The sequence below is a fragment of the Ammodytes marinus genome, assembly GCF_949987685.1.
Source record: "Ammodytes marinus genome assembly, chromosome: 8".
Taxonomy (NCBI): Eukaryota; Metazoa; Chordata; class Actinopteri; order Uranoscopiformes; family Ammodytidae; genus Ammodytes; species Ammodytes marinus.
In genome coordinates this window covers 2,905,815-2,932,157 of record NC_137212.1, presented here as the reverse complement: position 1 = coordinate 2,932,157, position 26,343 = coordinate 2,905,815, and the positions used below count along the sequence as shown (strand labels likewise).

The 26,343-nt window shown below is 39.7% G+C and overlaps 1 protein-coding gene across 4 annotated transcripts; it reads right to left on the bottom strand.

Annotated features, from left to right (window-relative positions):
• Nucleotides 1–90: 90 nt before the first annotated feature.
• tut4 (terminal uridylyl transferase 4) lies at nucleotides 91–26,075 on the bottom strand. 4 transcript variants are annotated; one of them, XM_080033257.1, is made up of 33 exons: nucleotides 25,949–26,061; nucleotides 25,754–25,868; nucleotides 24,427–24,648; nucleotides 23,534–23,754; nucleotides 23,071–23,240; nucleotides 22,389–22,505; nucleotides 21,709–21,886; nucleotides 21,244–21,332; nucleotides 20,303–20,354; nucleotides 19,837–19,906; nucleotides 17,865–17,991; nucleotides 17,115–17,234; nucleotides 16,483–16,662; nucleotides 15,671–15,851; nucleotides 14,345–14,560; nucleotides 13,781–14,049; nucleotides 12,755–12,905; nucleotides 11,804–11,890; nucleotides 11,124–11,227; nucleotides 10,750–10,807; nucleotides 10,481–10,584; nucleotides 9,450–9,539; nucleotides 8,856–8,969; nucleotides 8,102–8,179; nucleotides 7,606–7,783; nucleotides 6,971–7,018; nucleotides 6,689–6,771; nucleotides 6,240–6,355; nucleotides 3,926–4,080; nucleotides 3,556–3,653; nucleotides 2,013–2,577; nucleotides 1,585–1,749; nucleotides 91–882 (listed from the first exon to the last, which is right to left on the bottom strand). In XM_080033257.1, the coding sequence occupies exons 3-33, from the start codon at nucleotides 24,630–24,632 to the stop codon at nucleotides 794–796; spliced, it is 4,479 nt and encodes a 1,492-aa protein (XP_079889383.1). In that variant the 5' UTR covers nucleotides 24,633–24,648; nucleotides 25,754–25,868; nucleotides 25,949–26,061; the 3' UTR covers nucleotides 91–793. The 4 variants fall into 4 exon arrangements, with proteins under 4 accessions (XP_079889383.1, XP_079889384.1, XP_079889382.1 ...); XM_080033258.1 differs by having other exon boundaries at nucleotides 25,754–25,849; nucleotides 25,949–26,031; XM_080033256.1 differs by lacking the exon at nucleotides 25,754–25,868 and having other exon boundaries at nucleotides 25,949–26,075.
• Between the last annotated feature and the right edge of the window lie 268 nt (nucleotides 26,076–26,343).

Sequence of the window (26,343 nt, the reverse complement as noted above, 5' to 3'; positions counted from 1 at the left end):
ACACACATTATTTAAGAATGAACGAGGCAGACTGACCAGGAACCATTTTCACTCGACATGATTAAGGAAAGTTTTATTATGGTGGTCAAAACTTGTTACAGTATCAAAGACAGAAAGCTCAGTATTCAGTTTTGATACTAAATATTTGATGTGTGTGTGTGTGTGTGTGTGTGTGTGTGTGTGTGTGTGTGTGTGTGTGTGTGTGTGTGTGTGTGTGTGTGTGTGTGTGTTGAATAAATGAACCAACACAACACAGCAAAGTTGTTCGCTTTTTTCTTTATTATTATTTTTTATTTTAAATTGCTTTTTTTGATTTTATTTATAATTAACATTTTTGTCCCTTTTTTCTTGCTATCCCTGCGTTTGGCACTACGTACTTTTAGGGTTGTGACATGTTAAGATTGTTTTGAAAACAAACGTCTATTCAAAGCCTTCAACTTGTGGCAAGCAAAGTATGAATACAGCTAATAAAAATAAAGGTTTACAATTTTTTTTCTGCTTCCTTTCTTTACACGATAAAATAAAAACGCTTTTTTTTTTGGACCCCCTTCAAAAATGGGGGTATTAAAATATCTGACATTTGTATCACAAATCAATGTTATGACACAAAAAAATAAAAACTGTACAAAAAATGATAAAATTCATTTTAAAAATTCTTGCGATCGAATGATGCCAAGAGTTCATAATTTTGCTTCATGGGATGTTTTGTTTTGTTTTGTTTTGTTTTGTTTTGTTTTGTTTTGTGTTTTTTTATGTCCTGAAAAATCTAATTAAAATGTTAAAACTGATGTGTTCACTTCTTCTGTTGGATAAAATTCAGATTGACTTGATGTCTGACGTGTGGAACCAGAGGGAAGTTTGGGTTGGGACGCACCACAGAACCTAGGGGACAGAGGAGAGAGAGAGAATTTGAAAGAATAAGCCACCATCTCTACCATTGTGTCCTTGAGCAAGACACTTAACCCCAAAACTGCTCCAGGGGCGCTGTACTGCGGCTGACCCTGCGCTCTGACCCCCTCCGAAGTGTGGTAACTTGAGAGGGGATATGCGAAAAGACGAATTTCAATGTGCCTTGTGTACAACTGACAAATAAAGATAACTTAACTTAACTTAAAACGTAATGATTATGTATTTATTCTCGGCTGCAATAAATAAATAAATAATCTTTTTTGTGTCGGACCAATGTGGGTGAAGTTCACACTGTAAGAAGCTGAACTAGAGCAAAGCTACTCTAGGGAGAAATCGAGATTGATTAACAAACTAAAGCTACTTAGAAAAAGTCGTTCAAACTACGTTGTAAAAAAATATCTAATTGACAATGTAGATGTGAAATGATAACAAAATATAATACAAGAAAAGTCACATGCCGGCAAAAAAAGGCCACTGTGCCATAGAGTCTCAGTCCTCTACACAGCAGACCCCGGTTAGAATCCAGCCCGGGTCGTTCTCTAACACGCCATTCCCCTCTCTGACACATTTCATCTCTGTGTCTCCAAACTATCTAAAACCTAAAAATACCCAAAAAATCATCTTAGAAAAAAAGAAAGAATTCTAGTTCACGTCCCCCCCAAAACTGTGTCTGACCTTGGGGTCCGAAGGGCTTGGCGTGCTGGTAGGCTCCGTTGCCCGGCTGGATGAAGTTCTGGGGCATCCGGTAGGGCCAGGAGGGTCCGAGGGCAAACTGAGCCGCTTTGTTCTGCTCCCAAAGCCTCGATCCCGGGCCCACGTACTGCGCCGGGTGGCCCGAGTCTGGGGAGGGGAAAGGTTTAAATAAAAACACTTTATAACTCACTGAAAAATACCCAATGTTGTACTACTGAAAGGTGCTCCGTGAAACTTTCAGTTTGTGAGACTGTTTCAGACATATTAAAAAGTTCCTTGTAGTATATACATAAAAAACAGACACACACACACACACACACACACACAGACAGACAGACAGACAGACAGACAGACAGACAGACAGACAGACAGACAGAAACCCAGAAAAGGTGAGTCCACCCAGTGAATACCTGACTTGACTACAGTGCCGTTGCCCATTAGCCCGTGTGGCGGCGGTGGTCCCATGTGGTTGTGCCAGTGCCCGTCCCGTCCCATGCCCAGCTGCCTCCCCGCGGGCTGGGCGAATATAATGCTCGGGTCGTTCAGGTTCATGGGGCTTTGGTTGGGGTTTGGGTTTTGTTTCCCCCCTGTAGTGGTGGTGGGGCTCCCGTTGGTAGGGGACCTCAGAGCGAATTTCAACCCAGGAGGAGAGGGGGAAGAGGTGGGTAGGACGGGCCCGTGGATAGGCCATGAGGTGGAGGGTAGATGGACTGAATGGTGAGGTTGTCCCCCACCGCCGGGCTGTGTGTGGTGGGGTAAGAGGCCCAGGGCGGAGAGGGGGTGTGGGTGGGGGTGTTGGTGGTACTGGCCTGTGTGGGGCTGTGTAGGGAAGCTGAAGAGAGGCAGCCCGACCTGGGGGTGACAGGGGGCCGAGGTGAGGGTCTTACTGAGGGATGGCTGGGGGGAACTGGATGAAGTTTGGGAGATGACTGCTGTGGGCTGAGGAGAGTAGGGAGGCGTCTGTCTGCTGTCGGACTGGGGAGGGAGAGAGGGGGGAGGGGGAAGAAAGAGAGAGGGGGAGAGAGAGAGAGAGAGAGATGGAGAGAGAGAGAGATGGAGAAAGAGAGAGGGGGAGGGGGGAGAAAGAGAGAGGGAGGGAGAGAGAGAGAGAGAGATGGAGAAAGAGAGGGGGGGAGGGAGGGGGAGAGAGATGGGGAGAGAGAGAGAGGGTGAGGGGGGGAGAAAGAGAGAGGGGGAGGGTGAGAGAGAGAGATGGAGAGAGGGAGAGAGAGAGAGAGAGAGAGAGAGAGAGAGAGAGAGAGGGGGGGGAGAGAGGGAGGATGGGGGAGAGAGAGAGTGAGAGTTAAGAAACAACAATCAGGGCAAAGTTATTTTTATTTATATATTCAAATAATAACTAATTTAAAAAAAAGGTACAGTGGACCTTAGCATGAATTAAATGAATGCATCTTTTAATTTACATATTGAGCTTTCTGCCTACAGTTTTGGGGGTGAGCAATGATATTATAAGTGAGAAGAAGGCCCCTGGTCAGTTTGTGTTAGTAAAAATGAATGAATGTAACCCTACAGTGGATTGAATTATGGTTGAATTATCCCTTGTTAACTCCTCCATTTGGAAGAATGTACAGAAGCTATGGTGGCCTTCAAGGACAAGAAGCTAGTTACTAAAGATGGCATCATCCACCACTGCCTCAAGTCTTTCCACAATATCAAGTGATGAGGTGAAGATGTATTTTAGTTATTTATTCTATAGTTCTTCTTCTTCTTGGTCTTCCAACAGGTGCATTTCCCCAGGACGCCCACTATATATAAAAACACGTACGGCCGTTTAAGTTTGTCCCTTCTGCGCTACTTTAGAAACATGGCGGTGCAAATGCTTGAAAACTTTTATTACCGAGCATCTAATTAAAACATACTTGCCAAATGCCAATACATTCTATATAAACACATTATCAAGTGATGAGGTGTGTAACGTCCAGCGGTTGTACTCACACATTCAGAGGTCTGCCTGGTGCGTGCTGGTCCGTCTCCTGCGGCCTGGGGGATGGGGATAGACTGAGAGCTCACTATGGCCCGCATCATGTGAGGAGCTGGGGGGGAGAAGGGGAAGATATTTGATTTAAAAGGTGCTCTGAGGTGTGTTAATCCTAGCACCTTCTTTGGACAAAAGCGGTAGTCTCTTTACCACGCCAGCTGTTGTTCCTGGGTGAGCGTATGACCCATGACAAAGGCATTAAGAAAAACTATGGTGTCGTTTGCTGTTACAAGTTATTTATGATTATCAGAGGAAAAATTAGACTGTTTCAAAAATATAACAAAGTTCCTCGTAGTGACTTTAAACAGTTGTATTGTTTTTCTATACCTGGGCCTGCGGTTGTCCTCTGTTTAAGGTGTCTGTACTCGGGACAGTCCCGGCGAACGTGCCCCATGTCTCCACACTGGAAACACCGTCTGTCTTTCGGCTCGCGATCCTCCTCCTTCACATCCTCGTCTTTCTCGTTTTCCTTCTTTTTGATTCTGAAAAAAAAAATCACAAGGAGGCGGGGTGAATAAAAATAAAATAAACGCACATAAATGAGAGTGAAACACACACACACACACAAAAATGCATTTTTAAGAGCTGTAAATAGTATTGTTTTTATTTTAAAAATAAATAAAAAAAAGCTATATCTTAAATCTCTTCTGTAAAAACTTTGGACTTTAATCAGTTGTTTAAAAAAAAAAAAAAAAAAGATTTTAACTCTTTATCTTACATCTAGACACACAAAACATACTAGCTCTAGCTCCGAACTAGCTCTGATTTTTTAAAAACAACTTCTGATCCATACAGCGACTTACACAATTCTTCTCTCCCTGCATGTGTAGCTCCTGTCTTTGCTTTGAGAGTCTACACATCTTAAACCTGCAGTGTAGAATTTTGGGTTTTATTTCCTAGCAGATTTTGTAGAAAGTAATTATAATATCCATAAGTAAATTTAATTTAGTGCATAATAGCTGACATTTTTTTTTTTTTATTATTATTTTTTCCCTTAGAAAGGGTCTCGTATATGTCCATATTTCTGCATATTTTGGACCAAGGCCTAGTGCCACCATCTTGAAAGTGTCATAGTTGGAATGTCATCAGGTGCATTGTTTAAAATTTAGAATTGTTCTTGTCCTTGAAGGCTACTGTAGCTTCTGTTATTATTCGAAAGGGTTGGGGTTACCCAGGGAGCGCTGCATTCTAGAACTTTGTAGAACTTTCTTGATGATGTCATATTACACACTGCACCTTTACAGAGCATTAAACACAACAGATCCATTGATTTCTGCTGCTTGGCCGAACGTTTCAGTAGCGGTTTTGTTTATCGGTGTTAACAAAGTTTTAGTTGGTCTTGATTTTCCAAAAGCAAGGTAGCATGAATTTGCAGATGATTTTGGGTTTGTAGCACGTCTTGAAAATGGGGCACACACACACACACACACACACACACACACACACACACACACACACACACACACACACACACACACACACACACACACACACACACACACACACACACACACACACACACACACACACACACACACACACACACACAGACACACACAGCAATAAGGGCTCTCCTCTTACTTCCCTGCCTTACAATGTTTGCGGCACTCTAACCACTCCTTATTTTACATTGCAAGGGAAACACAAAGCAGAAGTTTTTATAAAAGCATATCAGATATTTATTATTTCTCTGTAGTTTCTCTGTGAGTTCTAGGGTTGAGAGAGATATGTGTCCATGAAGGGAAGGGCTTTAACCTGCGTCTCTTGTGTCAGTTACTATTTTATCTTATTTCATTTAAAGATTATTTTTTGGATTGTTTTGCTTTATCAGTCAGTGTGTAGAGACAGAGATAATGGATTGGATTTAGATAGCGCTTTTCAAGGCACTCAAAGACGCTTTACAGGGTTCCAGGTTCCATTCATTCACACACAGTCATACTGGTGGTGGTAAACTACGATAGTAGCCACAGCTGCCCTGGGGCAGACTGACGGAAGCGTGGCTGCCATTCAGTGCCTACAGTCCCTCCGACCACCACCTCAAACATACAGCAGTCATACACATTCACACGAGGCAAGGTGGGTGAGGTGTCTTGCCCAAGGACACAACAACCATGACACAGGTGGCAGAGCGGGGATCGAACCGCCAACCCTTGGATCATTGGCTCTACCAACTGAGCCACGGTCGCCCCAGAGATGAAATGGGTGAGAGAAGGGAATGACATGCAGAGAACGACCCGGGCTGGATTCTAACCCGGGTCTGCTGTGAAGAGGACTCTATGGACCCCATATCTGATTTTTAAATACTTAATTCCCTAATTCCCCATCAATTCAAATCTGGCTCAAAGACAGCGAGGGGCTGTGCTGGTAAATTTGCCAGGAAATGGGACTCTTGCATTGCTCATTTTAATTCTTTGTCGGCCTTAGCCCAGGACTGTTGTTCTTCGTTTGTGTTCTTGTTGTAAAAAAAATTGAAAACCCAATAAATAAATTAAACAAAAAAAAATCCTTATTTTACATGGCCAGGGAAACACAAAGCAGAAGTTTCTATAAAAACACATCATATATTTATTGCTTCAGTAGTTTCTGTTAGTTTCTGTTAGTTTATCTTTTTATATTTTTCCATGAAGGGAGGGGCTTTAACCTGCGTCTCTTGGGACAGTCCTTCATGTAATGTCCGATCTTCCCACAGATTCGACAGCAGCGATCGTTTGGAGCCAACTCTCCGTCCGTCAGCACCTTGGAGTCAAAGAAGTAGTCCTACGAAAGACATGAGAGAGTTCAGGTTTAAACAGTAATGTCTGTATTTGTTATATCTTGTACTGTTTTTTTTTCCACTATGTTTTTTAATAAAAAAATAAAATAAAATCCAGGGGATTGTGTGGGGTGTGATTGATTGTTTGTTTAAACATTTCAAAAATTCAATAAATGAAAAAAAAAAAAAAAAAAAAAAAAAAAAAAAAAAAGAGTTCAGATTAAACAACGATTTCAAGCCCATTAAAAACACAAGATTTTAAATCAAGCAGTTTCCAATTTTTTTTTTTTGACTCTGTACCGACCCTGAAAACCCTGTTTATGTGATGAGTGACGTACCGCTTCCGTGCCGGGGACAGGGTAAAACGGAGTCCCAAATAACTTCCTCCCGTTGATGAAGGCCTTCATGATGAAGTTTGTCACTACGGGAGGCAAAGAGGGACATTTTTAACACGTTTTTTGAAAGTCACAATTTCAAGAGAGATAAATAGAAGATAAAACCTCACAGTATCACAAGAATACATATTAATACCAATTATTAGCCGAGTGCCGTTTTTATGTATTTTTGTAATACCCTTAACAACAATGTTACATTTTGGTTATGTATTTTCTGTTACTTACTTTTGCGAGAAACTCCGGCACCAAGATTATGATTCAAATCAAAGGGATCTAAGGAGAAGAATAGAAAAGTGGGTAAACGGAAGAAAATATGTTTTTGACCGTATAACATTAAAGGCCTTGCAACTGTAAACCCAAATCAACAAAATCCTTCTAGCTATGTAACTTGGGGAGTTAGTTGCATGATAGTAAGGCATCTGGAAAGAGTTAAAGGCACATTTATCAATCCAAATGAAAGATTAAGCGGATGAGGGTTGCAATGCTCTGGTTCTTATGACACAATAAGTATTTCGACACAATCACAGCAGTTATCTGCATGAACATTCTATAAAAGGGACTGTTGCAATGACTGTTGCTATGGACACTGTTTGATAGGGCCATGCACCCACAGTTGATGTAAAGTGTATTTGAAAAAATAAATATTATTATTATTATTATTATTATTATTATTATTATTATTATTATTATAATAATAATGAGCACAGTCGCGTGAATACCTTCGATAGCGATGCATTTGCTGGTCCATTTAATGTATCTTATATGTTGTTTTGTATTGTATCTTGTACAGCACTTTGGTCAGCTGATATTGTTTTCAAATGTGCTATAGAAAAAAATTTGACTATATAAATCGAGCACACCTTCGATGGCGATGCATTTGCTGGTCCACTGCTTCTCGAAGGTGGTGAGGCGTTTCTTCTGGCGGATGCTGATGACGTGCTCCTTGAAGTCAAACTCCTCGGTGTAGAAGCGCAGCAGACCCAGCCACAGCTCGCCCACCGACTCTGTGTTCGGCTGCGGAGAGGAGAGAAGCCGGCGCTGGGGAGGAGGCAAGCAAGAGAAAAAACACTTGTAATAACAATTTTATTTATATAATTGATGTTTGGAAGACATATATACAATGGAGAATATCCAATATCGTTTCTGAACTCTCGAGAATAATAATTAGTATTTCTTTCCATGTGAAATATGTCTGAGCACTTCAGAATTTTCTTTTCTTTATTTTTTTTAAACTTTATTTATACAGGTAAATCCCATTGAAACCGGAGACTTTTTTTTTGCAAGGGAGACCTGTTCCCATTTACACATTACCATTCACAGACACATTGATACACCGATAGGACTAAATGAACTCACCAGATCGTCGAGGTCGTCACAGAAGAAAGCGTTCCAGCCGTCGACCATCCGCTGGGGAACGGCCGTCCCGTCAAATATCTAGAAACACAAATCATATTCACATTTGTGTTGCAAAGTTTAGTGAAATTCTTTAAGGTTTTCTACAGTTTTAAATTGACAGGGGTAGGGTGTGTGGGTGTGTGTGTGTGTCTGTGGCTTAAAGGAGGACTCGTCACCCTTCATACAGCAGAGCAAGAGGCAACTGCTTGGCTAAAGGACTTTGCATTCGCTAAATAAATAAATGTGGGTGTGGTGGGGGCTGTCTGTTTTTTTTTGTTATTACATTTTTGCAATTGGATGTCTGAATTTCCTTCGGGATCAATAAAGTATTTACCATCCATCCATCCATCCATCTATCTATCTATCTATCTATCTATCTATCTATCTATCTATCTATCTATCTATCTATCTATCTATCTATCTATCTATCTATCTATCTATCTATCTATCTATCTATCTATCTATCTATCTATCTATCTTATTTTATTATTCTAAAATGTCTGCACCACGTTTAAGGTGAAGCTCTGAGTGTAAAAGGTTTGGTCTTATAAAGGTGGAGTCAGTGATTCTGGAGAACGTTTGTTGTCAAAAACACTTTACATTTCTTACCAAATTCACCCATTCACCAACACACACACACACACACACACACACACACACACACACACACACACACACACACACACACACACACACACACACACACACACACTACCTCTTGTAGAACGGGGATGACTGGCGGTGTTCTCTGCTGGAGGAAGTAAAGCACCATGAGGATGTAGGCGTAGGACGACAGGCTTCCCCGAGACGCATCGCCAATGTCACAGCGCTGAGAGGCACAAAGCAGTTTACAGTTACATTTATTTATTTATTTATAATGCAACGCTTTCTTAACACTGTTAGAAAGTGCTTTGTTTAGCAACATAGAGTATCCCACACCACTACCACACAGATAAAACAGTGAAACGTCAGGGGCTTTAATACCAACAAAACAAGCCGAAAATAAAAGGGAAATGCCATGAAGGTAAAGGTATGCACTGTGAGTGAGTGGGTTGGGATGATAACAATCATAAAAATACATTCTTGGGTATAGCACCTTTCATGCAAAAAGTTGCACGCGCTCCGGTGGCGTAGTGGCTAGAGCGCGTACCATATTGTCTCCGGCCTTCGTTGCAGTGGTCGTGTGTTCAAATCCGACCCGTGGACCTTTACTGCAGGTCATCCCCCCTCTCTCTGTCTCCCCATTTCAACTCTGTACTATCAAATAAAGCTTGAAAATGCCAAAAACTAAAAAAAACCTCTCACACACCTTTGCAAAGACTTTCATGGTGTATCCCAGGAACTGCACGCGAGGGTCCATAGCTGCGTATGTGGCCAGCATTCTGGTGTTGTGTTGAGCCTACAGACACCAACAGGGGAAAAAATTACTTCACATGTAACTTTCTATTTAAAGGTGCAGTGTGTAATATGACATCATCAAGAAAGTTCTACAAAGTTCTAGAATGCAACGCTCCCTGGGTAACCCCACCCCTTTCGAATAATAACAAGCTACAGTGGCCTTCAAGGGCAAGAACAATTCTACATTTTAAACAATGCTCCTGATGACATTCCAACTATGACACTTTCAAGATGGCGGCACTAGGCCTTGGTCCAAAATATGCAGAAATATGGACATATATGAGACCCTTTCTAAGGGAAAAAATAATAATAAAAAAAAAATATTTCAGCTATTATGCACTAAATTGAATGTACTTATGGATATTATAATTACTTCCTACAAAATCTGCTAGGAAATACAACCCAAAATTCTACACACTGCAGCTTTAAAAGAGCTCTTTGTATACAGGGTTCCCACACATTTTGACATGACATTTCCATTACATTTTAGGAAAATTACTTCACACATTTACGTTCAATTAAAATAGGAGTCAGCGATTCTGGAGAATGCTCGTTTTCAAAATCACTTTTGGTCAAAAATATTTCCTCACATTCTGGACTGTGTGTGCACTGAAAAGAAAATCCAGTTTAAATACAAAGTCTAGGCTCTGTAAAGGGTTGACCCCCTTTGTTTACATTATGACACGTTTACAGAGCCTAGGCTGTGTATTAACACTGGATTTTTTTTCTCCAACGCATACACAGTAGTCAGGCAGTGGATTATGAGGAGACATTCACTGATTTTCACAAAAACATATATTTCTACAACAAGCGTTCTCTAGAATCACTGACTGCACCTTTAAAAATAGCTCTTTTATCAACAGTGAAGATAGTTGTCTGGTGCAGGGTCCACACACTCACACACACACACACTCACTGACAGACAGACAGACAGACACTCACCAGGGTGTTATAAAGGCTGATGTCTCCCTCCAATCCACTCTGTCTGTGTTCAAACTTGACGATAGGCACTTTGGCTGTGGTGATAGGCAAGATGTTCCTCAGACCTGGTGGAACAAGAGAGATTAAAAATCAGTCACATTCAGTCCTCAGTCCTCCACCAAACAGATATTGTCAATTTATATAGTATTTACTGTATATAAGATAATAAGATAATGTTTTTAATAATATATAATATGATATAAGAAATAATTAGTTCAATGTGAATGTACCTGTGTGCTTCTTTAGCACTTTTGCGAGGCCTTCAATGATCTCTTTGCAATTCAGCTTCTGTAAGGACACAACACAATGTAAAACATAAGAGTGAAAGATTAGAAGATTTAAAGTGAATGAGTGAGTGAGTGAGTGAAAGAAAGAGTGAGTGAGTGAGTGAGTGCGTGCGTGAGTGAGTGTGCATGCGTGCTTGCGTACGTGCCTCCGTGTGTGTGTGTGTGTGTGTGCGTGCTTGCGTACGTGTGTTAGTGAGTGTGTGCGTGCGTGTGAGAGCTTGTGTGTGTGTGTGTGTGCGTGCGTGTGAGAGCTTGTGTGTGTGTGTGTGCGTGTATGTAGTGTGTCCGTGTATATGTGTGTGTGTGTGTGTACCTACCTCTGCAGTCTCGTGGCCCTCCAGAGTCATGCAGATGTCCAGGTCACTGTCTCTGAAGCCGAAGCCGTTCTTTGACGAGCCGAACAAACAGAGCTGAGCCTTATCTGGGGATTCACACACACAGGAAGGCACTATAATTTAAAATTTAAAATGTAAAAACAGTAATTCTCGAGTAATAGCGACGAGTTAAAGCTATAGTGCGTAACTTTTTTAACTAAATGAAAGTCGGTTACATTCAAGCCATCGCCAAATGAGTTGACACAGAGTTGGTCAAGCCTATTATCAGCTCCACAAAACTCTCTCTGTATTTCTCAGTATGGCAGTGTTTACAAACTGGTGTCCCCCCCCCCTGACACTGGTGCAGGAGCTCCAAAGAAAAGCCCAAGAAACGTTTCGGTTGTTGATTCTACTGCTAAGAAAAAAACCTGGACGTATACAGCAGAAGGTATAAAATCCATGCGCCATCACTGAAGGCTTTACCTCATGTAGATGCACCGACAGTGTTGTTGTAATCACTCATAATGCCTCATGGGGCAAAAAAAGTTGCACACTATAGCTTTAAGTCTTTTCTAAACATGGTTTAAACACTGCAACACAAAAAAATAATTCTCCTCAATGGGGGAAAACGTCTAAAGGCTTGGGTGAATACTAAAGAATTTGTTTAAAAGCATTCATCTCACCGTTGAACTCCTTCCTTATGAATCGCTCCAGACTGAAGAGGATCTGCTCTCTCTTCTGCTGCTCCGGGTGTGTGGGAGACAACTCGACTAGGAGAGGACGGAACAGACGGAGACTAAAATATATGTTTCTATAATACTTTTCAATGAGTTCTCCTTGTTATTGATTTTAATATTTTTACATTATCCGACTTGCCTTAATAAAGGTGCAGTGTGTAATATGACGTCATCAAGAAAGTTCTACAAAGTTCTAGAATGCAACGCTCCCTGGGTAACCCCAACCCTTTAGAATAATAACAGAAGCTACAGTGGCCTTCAAGGACAAGAACAATTCTAAATTTTAAACAATGCACCTGATGACATTCCAACTATGACACTTTCAAGATGGCAGCACTAGGCCTTGGTCCAAAATATGCAAAAATATGGACATATATGAGACCCTTTCTAAGGGAAAAAAATAATTACATTTTTTTTTCAGCTATTATGCACTAAATTAAACGTACTTATGGATATTATAATTACTTTATACAAAATCTGCTAGGAAATAAAACCCAAAATTCTACACACTGCAGGATTAAGTCTACTGTATGTTTATTATTATCAAGCAATTTATTGTATGAGTGAAGGAACCTGGCAATAATGTGGAAGAAAGCTCAACTAGGAAACGATAGAACAGAAACTCAAATCAAAGAGCTGCAGTGATGGGTCAATTCATTAACAATAATTGGTGGATTAATCAGTGATGAAAACAACAATCATATACTATTGATCATGTAATACTGATTCACTGAAAAAAAGCTGATTTAATATTGATGAATAACAGTAAATAAAAAAAAAAAAAAAGTGTTATTTTGTTTTTCCTGCTAACTTTTCAATATTATAAGATGTGCAAAAATGTATAAAAATAAATATGTTTTTTTATTTTATATATATATATTTCATATATTGTCTTACAGTAGCAGAGCTTGCAGAGGCCGTCCAGGATTTCTCTGAATCGGTCGTTCATGGGAGGCAGAACCTTCAGCTCGATCTTCTTGAAGTCTTCGGGACACTCGTCCTTCAGGTGGCCGTCACGTTTACAGATGCTGCACACCACCGTCGGAGGCTGGGACGGAAAGAAACAATAAATATATAAAATTAATAAAATAAAATAAATAAAATGAAGTTCAGAGTTTTTTTGCCCTCAGTTCTTTTAAATCGAGTCTGAAGATTTTTCTGTTTCCATTTTAACCTGTACTTTTTATTTAATTTAAATGTTTTACTTCTTTTCATTCGCTTTTAAATGTCTTCTAATGTGTTTTATGTATTTTAATCTTGCCCCTGTAAAGCACTTTGAGTGGCCTTGTGTTTGAATTGTGCTATAGAAATAAACTTGCCTTGCCTTGGTTTGTTTAAAAAAAAATATATATATATTTGGGGAAAAAAAGATAATAATAATAAAGAGACCTCAACTATGACCAATTAGTTCTTATGTTATTGGTTCAAAAATGTAACAACAACTGTATACGCATTATAGGCTTTTATTATATTTAAAAAAATCGTAAATGGAAAAAACCAATGGCGTGTTAAGACTCGGAACTGTCGACAAAATGACTCTATTCCAATCCTCATTTTGGAATTTTCTCTATTTTGTTTTTCTGTTTTTCTTTATGCATGTTCCTCTGTAATGTAAAGCGTCTTTGAGGGACCTCCAAAAAAGCTCTTTACAAATCCTATCAATTATTATTATTAAAATTGCAATCGGTGCCTAATCATAAAGAAAGAGTGTATTTTTTGAACTTTATTCATCTATTACTATTTATTTTTTTATTGCTTTCATGTTCGAAATAAAGACAATCAATCAATCAATCAATCAATCAATCAATCAATCAATCAATCAATCAATCAATCAATCAATCAATCAATCAGTTAGCCAAAAAAAACTCCCAAATAAAAGCACATGTCATCTGAAGCTTGTCATGGTGTTGGTATCAAACTCACCTTGCCCCCAGTGAAGATCATCTTATCAAACACATAGTGCAGCTGGTCGGCTGGCACGGGACCGGCTTGCTCCGGAACACTGCTCTCCTCCTCCTCTTCCTCCTCCGTCTCATCCCCCTCTCCTTCCTCCCCCTCTCCCTCGCTGTCCGGGAGGCCGTTGGGACAGACCGACGGTTTGGCCGTTTGGTTTAGCGCCATGTCCGCTAGTCTGTCCTCTAAGGTCTTATCAGAACCATCCTCTCCATCGCTGTCATTCTCACTCCGTCCACCTTTTAATCAGATGAGTCAATTAATGAAAATCTTTATTTAAAAAAAAAAAAATATATATATATATATATATATATATATTTATATATAGTTAGTGTGTGTGTGTGTGTGTGCACAAAAAATAATAATGAAAAAAAAAATGAAATCAAAAGCTAATTTCAACATATCCTTCCCCCCTTCTTCACCATTATAAACCAGTGCAAAACATTTAATTAAATAATAAATTCACAAACAATTTTCAAAAATACAAAAATATATTATAAATATTATTTTTTAAATTAACAAAAAAAAAATTACCTTTGGCAACGTCCTCTTCCTTGTCCACACACTCAGGTTTCTCCTCCAGTTTTTCACGTTGCCTGCCCGCCTTCTTGCCCTTGCGGCCCCCACCGGAGCCCCTCTTCTGGGGGCAAGCAAAGTACTTATAGGCCGACCGGAAGCGCTCCTGGATGTATTCAAACACCATCTGGCTGTTCAGACTCCGAGCCACGTTCCTCTTCAAGGCAAAAGGATCTGAGAGAAGAAATAAAGGGACAGAGAATTTAGTTTCTTATACAAAGTAGGCATCACTTCGCAATCACTAAATTTGGTCTCCCACTCACTCACTCACTCACTCACTCACTCACTCACTCACTCACTCACTCACTCACTCAGCGACATTCACATTACTAGGGCTGGCCTCGCTCTGCGGTCAAGCCAAATTTTTTAAATTATGTTTATATCGGCTGCCTGTGTGTAGCGCGGTCGTCCACTGGGTTGCAGGGTCGGTGGTTCGATCCCCCGTCTCCCCGCCACATGTCCAAGTGTCCCTGGGCAAAAAGACACTGAACCCCACATTGCTCCCGATGGTTCAGAGAGCGCCTTGCATGGCAGCTACTGCTATCGGTGCTATGAGTGTGTGTGTGAATGGGGTAAGAAATGTAAAGCGCTTTTGGGATGAGAAAATCGGCTAAAAAGTGCTATATAAGTCAAGTCCATTTAACTAGTCCATTTACCATATGTTGAGCTGTATAATGTGTTGATATTTTATCCCAATGAACATTTTATTTATTTATTTATTTAACCTTTATTTATACTCGAGATATCATTGAGGGGTTGACCCTCATTTGCAATGATGTCGAGAAACAAAAACAACAATACATACACAATATACACAATATACAACGCCAATACATCAAATACACAACAAGCCGGTAAAGAGAAACATTTTAGATAGAGGTGTAGAGTGGCTGGAAATAAAATTAAATTGGTAAAAGTACAATACGGCCTAATTAAAACAGTTACAGTTAGAGTTTGGTGGAGTTAAGATAGTATGTTTAAATTGGTTAAAGGATATATATAGAATATTTTAATTTTTAATTTTTTTTACTATGGAAAAGGGGTAGGATTAAATAAGTGTATACTTCTTCCTGCTCCTTTTCAGGCATATCTCAGAAATACAGATTATTTGTTTTATTTTTTGTGAAAACATAATTTTTGTTTATTGTATTTCCATGCTTTTCATTTTGTTTTGTATGTTTGATATGTCTGAAATAAATTGAATCAAATCAAATCAAAACATATCATGGTATTCATTTTAATTTGTTTTGTTGCTGAAAATGAAAATAAACATTAGTGACTTGCCTTCGATAGCGAGCCTGCGTCTGGGCCAGTTCTTTGCCTCCCTGGAGAGTCTTTGTTTGAGGCGGATGCTGATGATGTGTTCCTCCAGAGCAAACTCCAGTGTGTAGAACCTCAGCAGCTCCAGCCACAGCTGCCCCAGAGACACACCTCTCCCTCTGCCCTGCTCCAAGGTCAGCCGCGTCTGGGACGGACAGAGGGGATTAGAAAAGAACCTTCTCTCTTTCTCTGTGTGTGTCTGTGTGTGTGTCTGTGTGTGTGTGTGTGTGTGTGTGTGTGTGTGTCTGTGTGTGTGTGTGTGTGTGTGTGTGTGTCTGTCTATAAACGAAGAAAGTATTAACTAAGGAACTTTTAGCCACAGCTGACCCAGGGACACACCTCTCCCTCTGCCCTGCTCCAAGGTCAGCCGTGTCTGGGATGGACAGAGGGGATTAGAAAAGAACCTACCGTCCGTCTGTCTGTCTGTCTGTGTGTGTGTGTGTGTCTGTCTGTCTATAAACTAAGAAAGTATTAACTAAGGAACTTTTAGCCACAGCTAAAAAAGGTAGGGAGTTCGCCTCTGGTGTGCAGGGTCGTAGGTTCGATCCCCCGTCTCCCCGCCACATGTCGAAGTGTCCCTGGGCAAGACACTGAACCCCGAATTGCTCCCGATAGTTAGCTGCTGCTATCGGTGTATGAATGTGTGTGTGACTGGGTGAGTGTGTACAAAAAACAATGTAAAGCGCTTTGGGTCTGTGATAAACGGAGATATAGCGCTATACAAGTCCATTTACCATACCATTCCACAGCCTGTCGTGAGCTATTGCTTAACTCACCAATCCTTCCGAGTAATGCGTCTCATCGTATTTCTTGGGCCTGCTCTCGGCTCTTCCCTCGTTGCGGTTCTCCCCCCTCCCCTCTGTGCTCGGGGGCCGGTGCTCCCAGCGCACAAACATCTCCAGAGAGATTCCAGTCAGGTGATACTCGTCCACACGTCTCACATCAAAACCCTCGATCTAGACGGGGGAATTGACAGGAGAAAAAACAAGTATAAGGAATACTTCACCCATATGGAACCGCCGTTCTATCATTTAAAAAAAATCACAATTATAATATAATGAATTAGGTTTTTCTTCCCTCAGTCTTCCCCTTGCCCAGCTGTCCTGTTAATCCTAACCCTACATTTTACCATGTGTGATGTCACACATTTATACTACATAGGATCTCAGAGTTCAATACACCTTCATATTCCCACCAGTGAAGTAGGTCTTCAAGGTTAGGTGAGACACTGCTGAGGGATAGGGTGACATTTTTAAATCATAGATATTATCATGAAATGTTGCCAGTTGATTGCTGACATTACATTTGTTTTTAATAAATATGCAAATTTGGCAAAATCTAACTAATTTTGTGTGGATATTTGCATCTCAAAGCACTTCTCCATCGATGTATAAAGCTGTGGTCCTACCCAGCGGCCGAGGTACACGGGCAGAATGGGGTCTTTGCGTTGCTGCAGGAAGAAGATGACCATGAGGGCGAAGGAGTAGGAGGGGATCCCGCCCTCAGCCTGGCAGTCGATGTGACACAGCTAAACGCACACACACACACACACACACACACACCAGGACAAATAAGATGTTAATATCATGTGTGTAGTTTAGCCTTAATACAGTTTAGTTACAACAACAAAAACTCACTCATTAACATTTCCATTTTGTTTAGTTCCCTGTATATTGTACAAACAGTACTGTGCATCGTGTCCTTTATATTGCACATTTTCAATTTCATTGGTTTTGGATTTGAACACATTTTTGTGAGTGACTGAGCAAGCGAATGAATGAGTGTGTGTGTGTGTGTGTGTGTGTGTGTGAGTGAGTGAGTGAGTGAGTGAGTGAGTGAGTGAGTGAGTGAGTGAGTGAGTGAGTGAGTGAGTGAGTGAGTGAGTGAGTGAGTGAGTGAGTGAGTGAGTGAGTGAGAGAGAGAGAGAGAGAGTGAGTGAGTGAGTGAGTGCAAGCATGCGTGTGCGTGCATTCGTGTGTCTGTCTGTGCGCGTGCATGAGCGTGCGTGTCAGTCAGTGAGTGTGTGTGTGTGTGCGTGTGTGTGTGCGTGAGTGTGTGAGTGCATGAGCGTGCGTGTCAGTCAGTGAGTGTGTGAGTGTGTGAGTGAGTGCATGAGCGTGCATGTCAGTCAGTGAGTGTGTGTGTGTGTGTGCCTTACCCTGGCCCAGCAGCGGAAGGCCAGCACCAGAGGAATGACTCTTGGTTCCAGTTTCCCCAGCAGAGCCAGGTGGTTGGTGGTGAGACAGGCCACGTCGTTACCAGCGCTCACTTTACACAACAGACCGCTAGACAGGAGAGAGAGCAGGGTTACGGATGGATGGATGGACGGACGGACGGACGGACGGACGGACGGACGGACGGACGGACGGACGGACGGACGGACGGACGGACGGACGGACGGACGGACAGACAGACAGACAGACAGACAGACAGACAGACAGACAGACAGACAGACAGACAGACAGACAGACAGACAGACAGACAGATAGATAGATAGATAGATAGATAGATAGATAGATAGATAGATAGATAGATAGATAGATAGATGCAAATATAGATGATAGATTTTTTTTAAACTTTCAATTTTTTTACACCTCTTCGTTTATCTAGGAAGACTGCATATTGCACATGTGTTCAATTGTTCATTACATCGCACATTTCAATTTAATTTATCTACTTTTTACTTTCTATTCTATCTGTTTTTTTCATATATATACATTCTTTTTTGCAGCCTTTTTGCACTATTTAGTATTTAGAATTTATCTAATGTAAATATTGTTTATTTTTTATCTTATTTGACTTTATTTCATTATTATTATTGTTAGTTATTAGGGATGGGCGTGAGTAAGCGAGTACTCGAGTACTCCTCGTTTCAAATGAACTCGATTGGTGGATGAGGAAAATCGATTTTTTTTTTTTAATTTTAAGTGTCTGTAGCCTGTAGGCCGGCGATATTTTAAAATGTTATACACGTGTAAAAAACGTCACAAAACGGATAAAATATAGTTTAACAAAATTAAATATTTTGATCCAAGTGAAATAAACTGAGCGTTGTTTCAAACAGCAACCGCAAATAACTGCCACCTCCGTGCAGCGCAGCCAGTGTGTGGTCTCCACAGCACCGCGGCACTGAATGCGGTGCTGGAAAACTTGGAAAGTCACGTAAAGAAACTTCGGGCACATTCACTCCGAGCCAACGACAGTTAAGAAGCCTTTATTATGGAATAGAGGATTGAGATTCAAAAGCCGACCGGTGTAACGTTCCGTTAACGAGGAATTAGTCGCGGTAGGCTAATTATAGTCACGGACACGGAGTGAGCATTACGAGGTTAGATATACAACTACTAGTTATACTGCTTTGGTGAGTTATTTATCTATGTATTTAAATTGTAGGACAATAATTTTATTGTATTTGCTGCCCTTCTTATTTTAAATGGTGTCTTTTTTGATTGTTAGCGAACTACAGCCCATGCTTTTTTTTCTCCCCACATCAGACTCGATCGGTTTAAATTGTGGCCTGCCTATTTAATTACTTTCAGTTAGGAAAATGTGTTTTAAACTTGTGGAAAATAAATCCTTACAATCATATGGTAACTGTGACTGTTTTACAATAAGCATTAAGCGCTGGGTCTTGGCATTATTGCGCTGCACCGTTATTCTGCAGACAGGTGCGCTGCATTCTAAAAATAGAAAAAAGTTTAAAGAGGAATCGATTGATCCTCGAGGAATGCAAGCGATCACTCGAGTAGCGAAAACACTACTCGTGCCCATCCCTAGGAGGTATGTTTTTTTTCATCTGTTATTATTTTATTTTTTTGTATATATTTTTCCTATAATTTTTTTTTCCTTGCACAAAAATATTTAAATAAATAAAAAAAAATGTGTAGGATGCTGTCAATTTGAAGAATATTTTTGTAAGAACACTTTTTTTTTTTAAGAAGAAAATTGCACCATACACCACTGAGGAACTTTCCATAGAAATTAATGGGACGGCATTTTCAAATTGTGCTTCTGTCTTATAATACGTCAAACTTAAAGGTCATGCAAGTAGGAGTTGATATGTAGTGCAACAACAACATGCAGTTACACAAGTGAGTATTAAAAATGCATTTAAAAAAAAACACATTTACCTGCTAGCATCGTGACAGAACACTGCGGGAACTTTGGCATGAAAATCGGACTCGACCTCAGAAAATTCAGCTAAAAAATAGACAAAGAAAAAGTTTGGTGATTAACATGAAGACATATTCATTAGAGGACCTTAAAATAAAAACGTAAGAGCACAAAGTAGCATTTACTATCCACAGCACATGACTGGGAATCATTTTATCCAACTTAAAAGTCCCTACGAGGAACTTTTAAATATATTTGAAAGCAGTCTAATTTTTCCTCTGATGATCATAAATGACATGGAAACAGCAGACAAAACCATCAGTGCAAAGAATGCTATTTTTATAAAGTTTTTCTTAATGCCTTTGTCATGGGTATACGCTCACCCAGAAACAACAGCTGGCGTGGTAAAAACACTACCGCTTTTGTCCCAGAGGGGGCGCTAGAATTAACACAAACTGAATGTTTAACTCAAGGAAAACTTACAGCATTTTTTAAGGATTTCAAGCACTTGAATCAAGACCTCGGGTTGTGTCATCTGGAGACGAAAAAAAAGTAACGAGAGAAAGTTAGAACATCAACCAAAAAGACCAAATAGGAAATAGGATAAATTCATGTAATTTATAAATTATAAATTCAAGACTGCAAATTAGCTGAAACTAGACGTCTTATATGCATCACATTTTCCCATTTTTTTGTGGCAATGTTGTATGTATTGTCCCTGTCAAATAAAAATTAAAATAAAAAAATAAAATGTAGTGGAGCAGCTAAGTGCTACAATCTTTAAATTTGTGATACAAGCGTGAACATTTGACATGAGCATGAGTCTCCATGGGTCACTTACTTGACAAGAAAATTGTCCGAGACAAAAAAATTTAAATAAAAAGTTTTATGAAAAATAAACAAAACATTTCTACGAGAAATTTTCAAATTCACAATTTCAAATGTCTCGGACAATTTTCTTGTCCAGTGTTCCCATGGAGACTCATGCTCATGCCAAGTTTCACGCTTGTATCATCAACTGAAAGATTCTGACGAAAATAAGCACTTAGCCGCTCCACTAAAATATCACTGCTGATTTACAATGTGCTTTTCAAATTATTAAGAGAAATATTTAGGCAAGGCAAGGCAATTTTATTTATAAAGCACATTTCAGGCACAGGGCCACTCAAGGTGCTTCACAGGGTTAAAATAAAATAAAGAATACAAATACAAAAAAGGAACAAATTTAAAACATGTATAAAAATACAACATTTAAATAAAATAATTAAAACATTTTACCAAGAAAAAAAGAAAAAAAAATTACAGGATAAAAAGGAAACAAGAACGTTTTGAGACCCGATTTAAAAGAGCTAAAATAGCAGAAAAAAATAGCAGAAACTAGGTATAATGTTGGTAGATAGATATAATGGATGGTTTGGACTCACGGAGGAGGGGTGAGTGACATCGATGTTGACGTCACTCGTCTTGAAGGCAAATCGTGTGAGACAAGAACCGTAGAGGCGGAGGGCACACGCTGCAAAACACAAGGACAGACGGAGCAACATTAATACACCAGTGGTCTTCAACCAGGGGTCCGGGACCCCTAGGGGGCCCGTGGAGGTAATGCAGGGGGTCCTTCAAAATTATTTAAAATTTTAATTTTAATTTTTTTTTTATATTTTGAGTAAATTTCCTTTAGAAAGAATTTCAGATCAGCTTGAGGTATGTAGGTAGAGATAGATAGATAGATAGATAGATAGATAGATAGATAGATAGATAGATAGATAGATAGATAGATAGATAGATAGATAGATAGATAGATAGATAGATAGACAGACAGACAGACAGACAGACAGACAGACAGACAGACAGACAGACAGACAGACAGACAGACAGACAGACAGACAGACCTGGTAGCTGCCTCTGTATGATCTCCTGCATCTGGACCACAATGTTTTTCCGGACCTCAAAGTCTTCCTCGGAGATTCCGTGTTCCGTGGCCATCGCCGTGACGACCGCGTCCACGGCGACCAGCTGGGCGGCCGAGGGGGGGGGCAGCGCACGCAACTCATTCTCCTCCTGTTTCTCCTGAGGCAACAAAACAGACAGAAAATGTACAAAAAACAATAATAATATTAATAATTTTTTTTTTAAACTCATTCTCCTCCTGTTTCTCCTGATGCAACAATAACAGAGAATGTAAAAAAAATTAAAAAAAATTTAAAAGAATAATTCTGTGTGAATTTTTTTTTAAATAATTTCAATATGCCAATAAGAACATCTTTACCATGAGACAATGGGCACTGGTCAATTGTGAGATTTCTGGCTATTTTGCTTCCTTAATACTGTATGTATTCACCTGCAGTGTCTCGACTTAATAAAGCACAGGTCAAAAGCTACATTAAAAAAATAAAAATAAAAATAAAAATAAAAAAGAGAAAGAGAAAGAGAAAGAGAAAGATATTTATATATAAAAATTAAATGTAAATGTAGAAACATTTAAAAAAATTGTAATAAAAAAATGAACACATTAAAATTAAATTAAAATACAATATGTTATCAAGCCGTGGGATGAGGGTGTGTCCCGTACCATAATGTTCTTCTTGTGCCTCTTCTCCTTGATGTGTTTGTGAGCTCCTTGGATGTTCTCAATGTGCACAGAGCACAGCTTGCATAAGTACTGATAGTTGGGATACTCTGGGGACTGCTGTGGGTTACAAGCACAGAAACAAATCAGGTTAAGCATGTTAAAAAATGTGTAGTCTATTTAGCCCATATCTCCCAGCCCTTCCATAATGTTAATCCACAATTTATATAATTAAATCAAAGCAAGTGTAAATAACCCCTTTAGACAAAAGAATCCAAATATGTGACCAATGTTTCATAAATAATTTTTTTTTAAATCTTGGAAATTATTTGAAAAATCCAGAAGCTATGAATTCACAATAAGTTTTAAATCACACACAACCTATATAATATATTCTGGAAAACGCTTGTTATCAAAATCCTTGTTTTTAACAGAGTCAATGCTGTGTATTATTAACACTTGATTTTTTATTATTATTAATTTTTTTTAAAGGTAGCGAGCGGATCATGAGGAGATTTTGACAACAAGCATTCTCCAGAATCACTGACTCCACCTTTAATTTACATAAAGCCTGTGGATGAAACCTAGTTACAGTGTGGTTTAATAAGATACACTGGCTGGACCAATAATACAGCAGCAAAAATAAATACGCTACAGACATTAATTTAATAAGTCGTTGCCTTACTTTGATGAGTCTGTGGATGTAGTCTCTGTAGAGGCGCTCCTCTGCCTGTCGCAGCCCCAGCTGTTGCTCCGTTAGTGGGGCGTCCTGCACAGCGGACCGCCCCCTCTCCATACCCCTCTCCTGATGCATCACTGCTGCTGCTGCTGATGATTTTGCTGCTGCTTTCGACCCTTCAAGACAAAGAAAGGCGTCTTTAATTGTAAAGTACTTTTTAAAATAAAACAGCAATCCAGTATTTTGCTAAACTGTTACCAAAACATCTTGTAAAACTTTTCTATTACATGTTTTATCGCTGGATGTTGGGCTGCTAATTGATGGTTAAACCTGAATTGTGGGTGAGGCATGTCATGTATGACTTCTGTGTGTTATCATTAAAATTATAATAGTTAACAAAATAAAAGGAAAAGTAAGATTTTTTTTTTATAAATACATTTTTTTTGATATTATTATTTTTTTAACTCACTTTGTAACTTGTCATTTGCTGGAGCCCCCCGCTCCGCGACGCTTTCCTCCGGTGAATCAAACACGGCAGGAGGGCCGGTCTCTCTGCCGTCCGCCCCGGGACAACCTTTCCCCTTCTCCACGGAGGTGCCTCTGCCCGTCAGCCTCGACTGCGTCTTCCTGCTCTTGAAATGGGCCGTCTGTGGATCCGCGATCGCCTTGCCTGGCCCGCAGCTTCCCTGGCTGAATAGATATTACATTGATTTTGATTTATTCATTTGCACAATAAAAAAAAATAAAAAAAATAACATAGGCAAGATAAATATGACATAAACATACAAAGGAAAATGTAAAGCCTTCAATGCACCTCTGTATGTCCTGTCTGGATCTTCTGAAATAAACCTGAACACTGCTGAAAGTCCAGTCTACCGCCTTTTGTCTTTTTCGAGCCATGGGGAACAATTCGGCTACCAAAACCCCTAAACCCAAACTGCTCCAGGGGCGCTGTACTATGGCTGACCCTGCGCTCTGACCCACTCTGGAGTGTGGTAACTTGAGAGGGGAGATGCGAAGAACCAATTTCAATGTACCTTGTGTAAATTGACAAATAAAGGAAACTTAACTTATCATTATAAAATCGCTATTATAATATAATGAATGAGGTTTTTCTTCCCTCAGTCTTTCCTTGGCCCAGCTGTCCTGTTCATCCTAACCCTTCATTTTGAAGTGTGATGTCACGCATGGGAAAATGTATGGTTAGACAGTGAGACCATAAACCACTCTTTCTGCCTTTTCTCAGGCTAGGATGAACCGATTTAAAAAAAATAAAAAAATAAATGTTGCACATTTATACCACATAGGATCTCAGAGTTCAATACACCTTCATATTTACACCGGTGAAGTAGGAAACCTCACCTCAGCTGTATGTGTTCATCCCTTGCAGTGGGGCGTAGGTCTTGCCTGCTGCGTGGCAGTGGGACAGGCCTGGCTGGACCCTCGCGCTGAGCTAACAACTCTTTATGGGACGTCTGGTAGCTGGAAGGTTTGGCTGCTGCTGCTGCTGCTGCTGCTCTGGGCTGGGACTGTTTCACTGATTTCACTGGAGCGCTGGCCTCATCCATACCTCCTGACACGCTACTATGGATGGATGGATGGATGGATGGATAGATAGATGGATAGAGAGATAGATAGAGAGGGAAAGACGGATAGATGTACAGATAGATGGATGGAGAGAATAAGAGATGGATATACTTTATTCATCTCAAAGTAGCAGCAAACACACGTTTTAAGTCAAAACAAATGATTATAAATGGATTAATCATTAATTTTACTCTTAGATTAGCACTACTATTGTTCATTTTATGGTGCTAGGCTATAAATACAAATTTATATATGGCACATGTTCATAAAATGTTCATGTTGTTTTATTGAAGTAATGTTGTATATTACTGTCCATATTTAGTTACTTCTAATTCATAATAGTTTATCAGTATCTATGTGTATTTGTAAGCCATTCTATTGCCATTTGAATTGTGACAAATAAACTTGCCTTGTCTATAAGGACTATTAATTATATTTATGGTGTGAGGCTATATGGCAAACATGTTTATATTGTATATATTCCTTATATTTATTTTATTAGGGCATACAGTATTATTTGTACACGTCAATACACTTCTTAATTATATATCCAACATCCGACATATTTAATATTCTAACAACGGAGCATCTGTAACTTGAATGCAAATGTTTTCGTTTCAGGTTTGGAGGAAACGAAACTGAACTTTTTTTTAAAATGCTATTTCTATATATTTTCTCTTGTCCAATCCCTTTGTATTCGTATGCCGTTCTAAAGCACATACAATACCCTTGCGTCTGAATTGTGATACATAAATAAACTCGCCTTGCCTATATCAACAACAGTAGTCCTTTACTGTTGTTTATTTTTAACGCTTCGTATATGAATATATTTTCGGCACACGGCATTCTTTTACATTGTATTAGTTTTATTTATTAGGGCACATATGTTTAGACGATGTCAATATACTTCTTAATTGTACTTATTTTACTTAAAATCAAGCATCTGTGTAACTTGAATGGCAATGTTTTTGTTTCAAGTTGGCAGGAAACGAAACTGAACGGGGGGACACAAGACTTCTACACGTTAACGTTAGCTAAACTTTCACCGCACACTTACAAGACAAATGGGGAAAATTACCGACTAAATTAAGCAGTCGCTCACCATTAAAAAAAACCAGAGCGGCTTTTCCAGAGTTATAGAGGCCGACTCCGGATGCCTTTTCTGGGGGGGACTGTGTCTCTCCGTGTAGCTAACTGTCTGGGGGTACACAATAATACTGATACAAGTCATTTAGAAAACAGACAACTACAAACCACTGCGACCATTTCAACAGTAAGGGAACGCGTGGTAACTTACTGTCGAGCTCACACGTTGATGTTGAGGTTAATTTGTTTTAGCTGTCTCCATGGTTCCTTTCTAAATAGTGTTTTTCAAATCCCACGGCCCTGCTCACAACAGCAACCACTGACGCCATGTTAATGCCACGGCCGCGGTGCATTGTGGGAGCAGCCAGTCATGATGATGAAGAGGGGCGTTCACAGACCATTCAGAGACTCTGTAAAATAATATTATTTTTTATTAATTTTGAGTCAGCGATTCTGTAGAATGCCTGTTGTCAAAATCACTTTTTGAAAACAATAAGTGAATATCTCCTCACTATCTGTAAACTGTCCGTACTGTGTGTGCGCAGAAGAAGAAAATCCAGTGTTGTTAATAGGCTACACAGCATAGGCTCTGTAAGCTGGCATGTG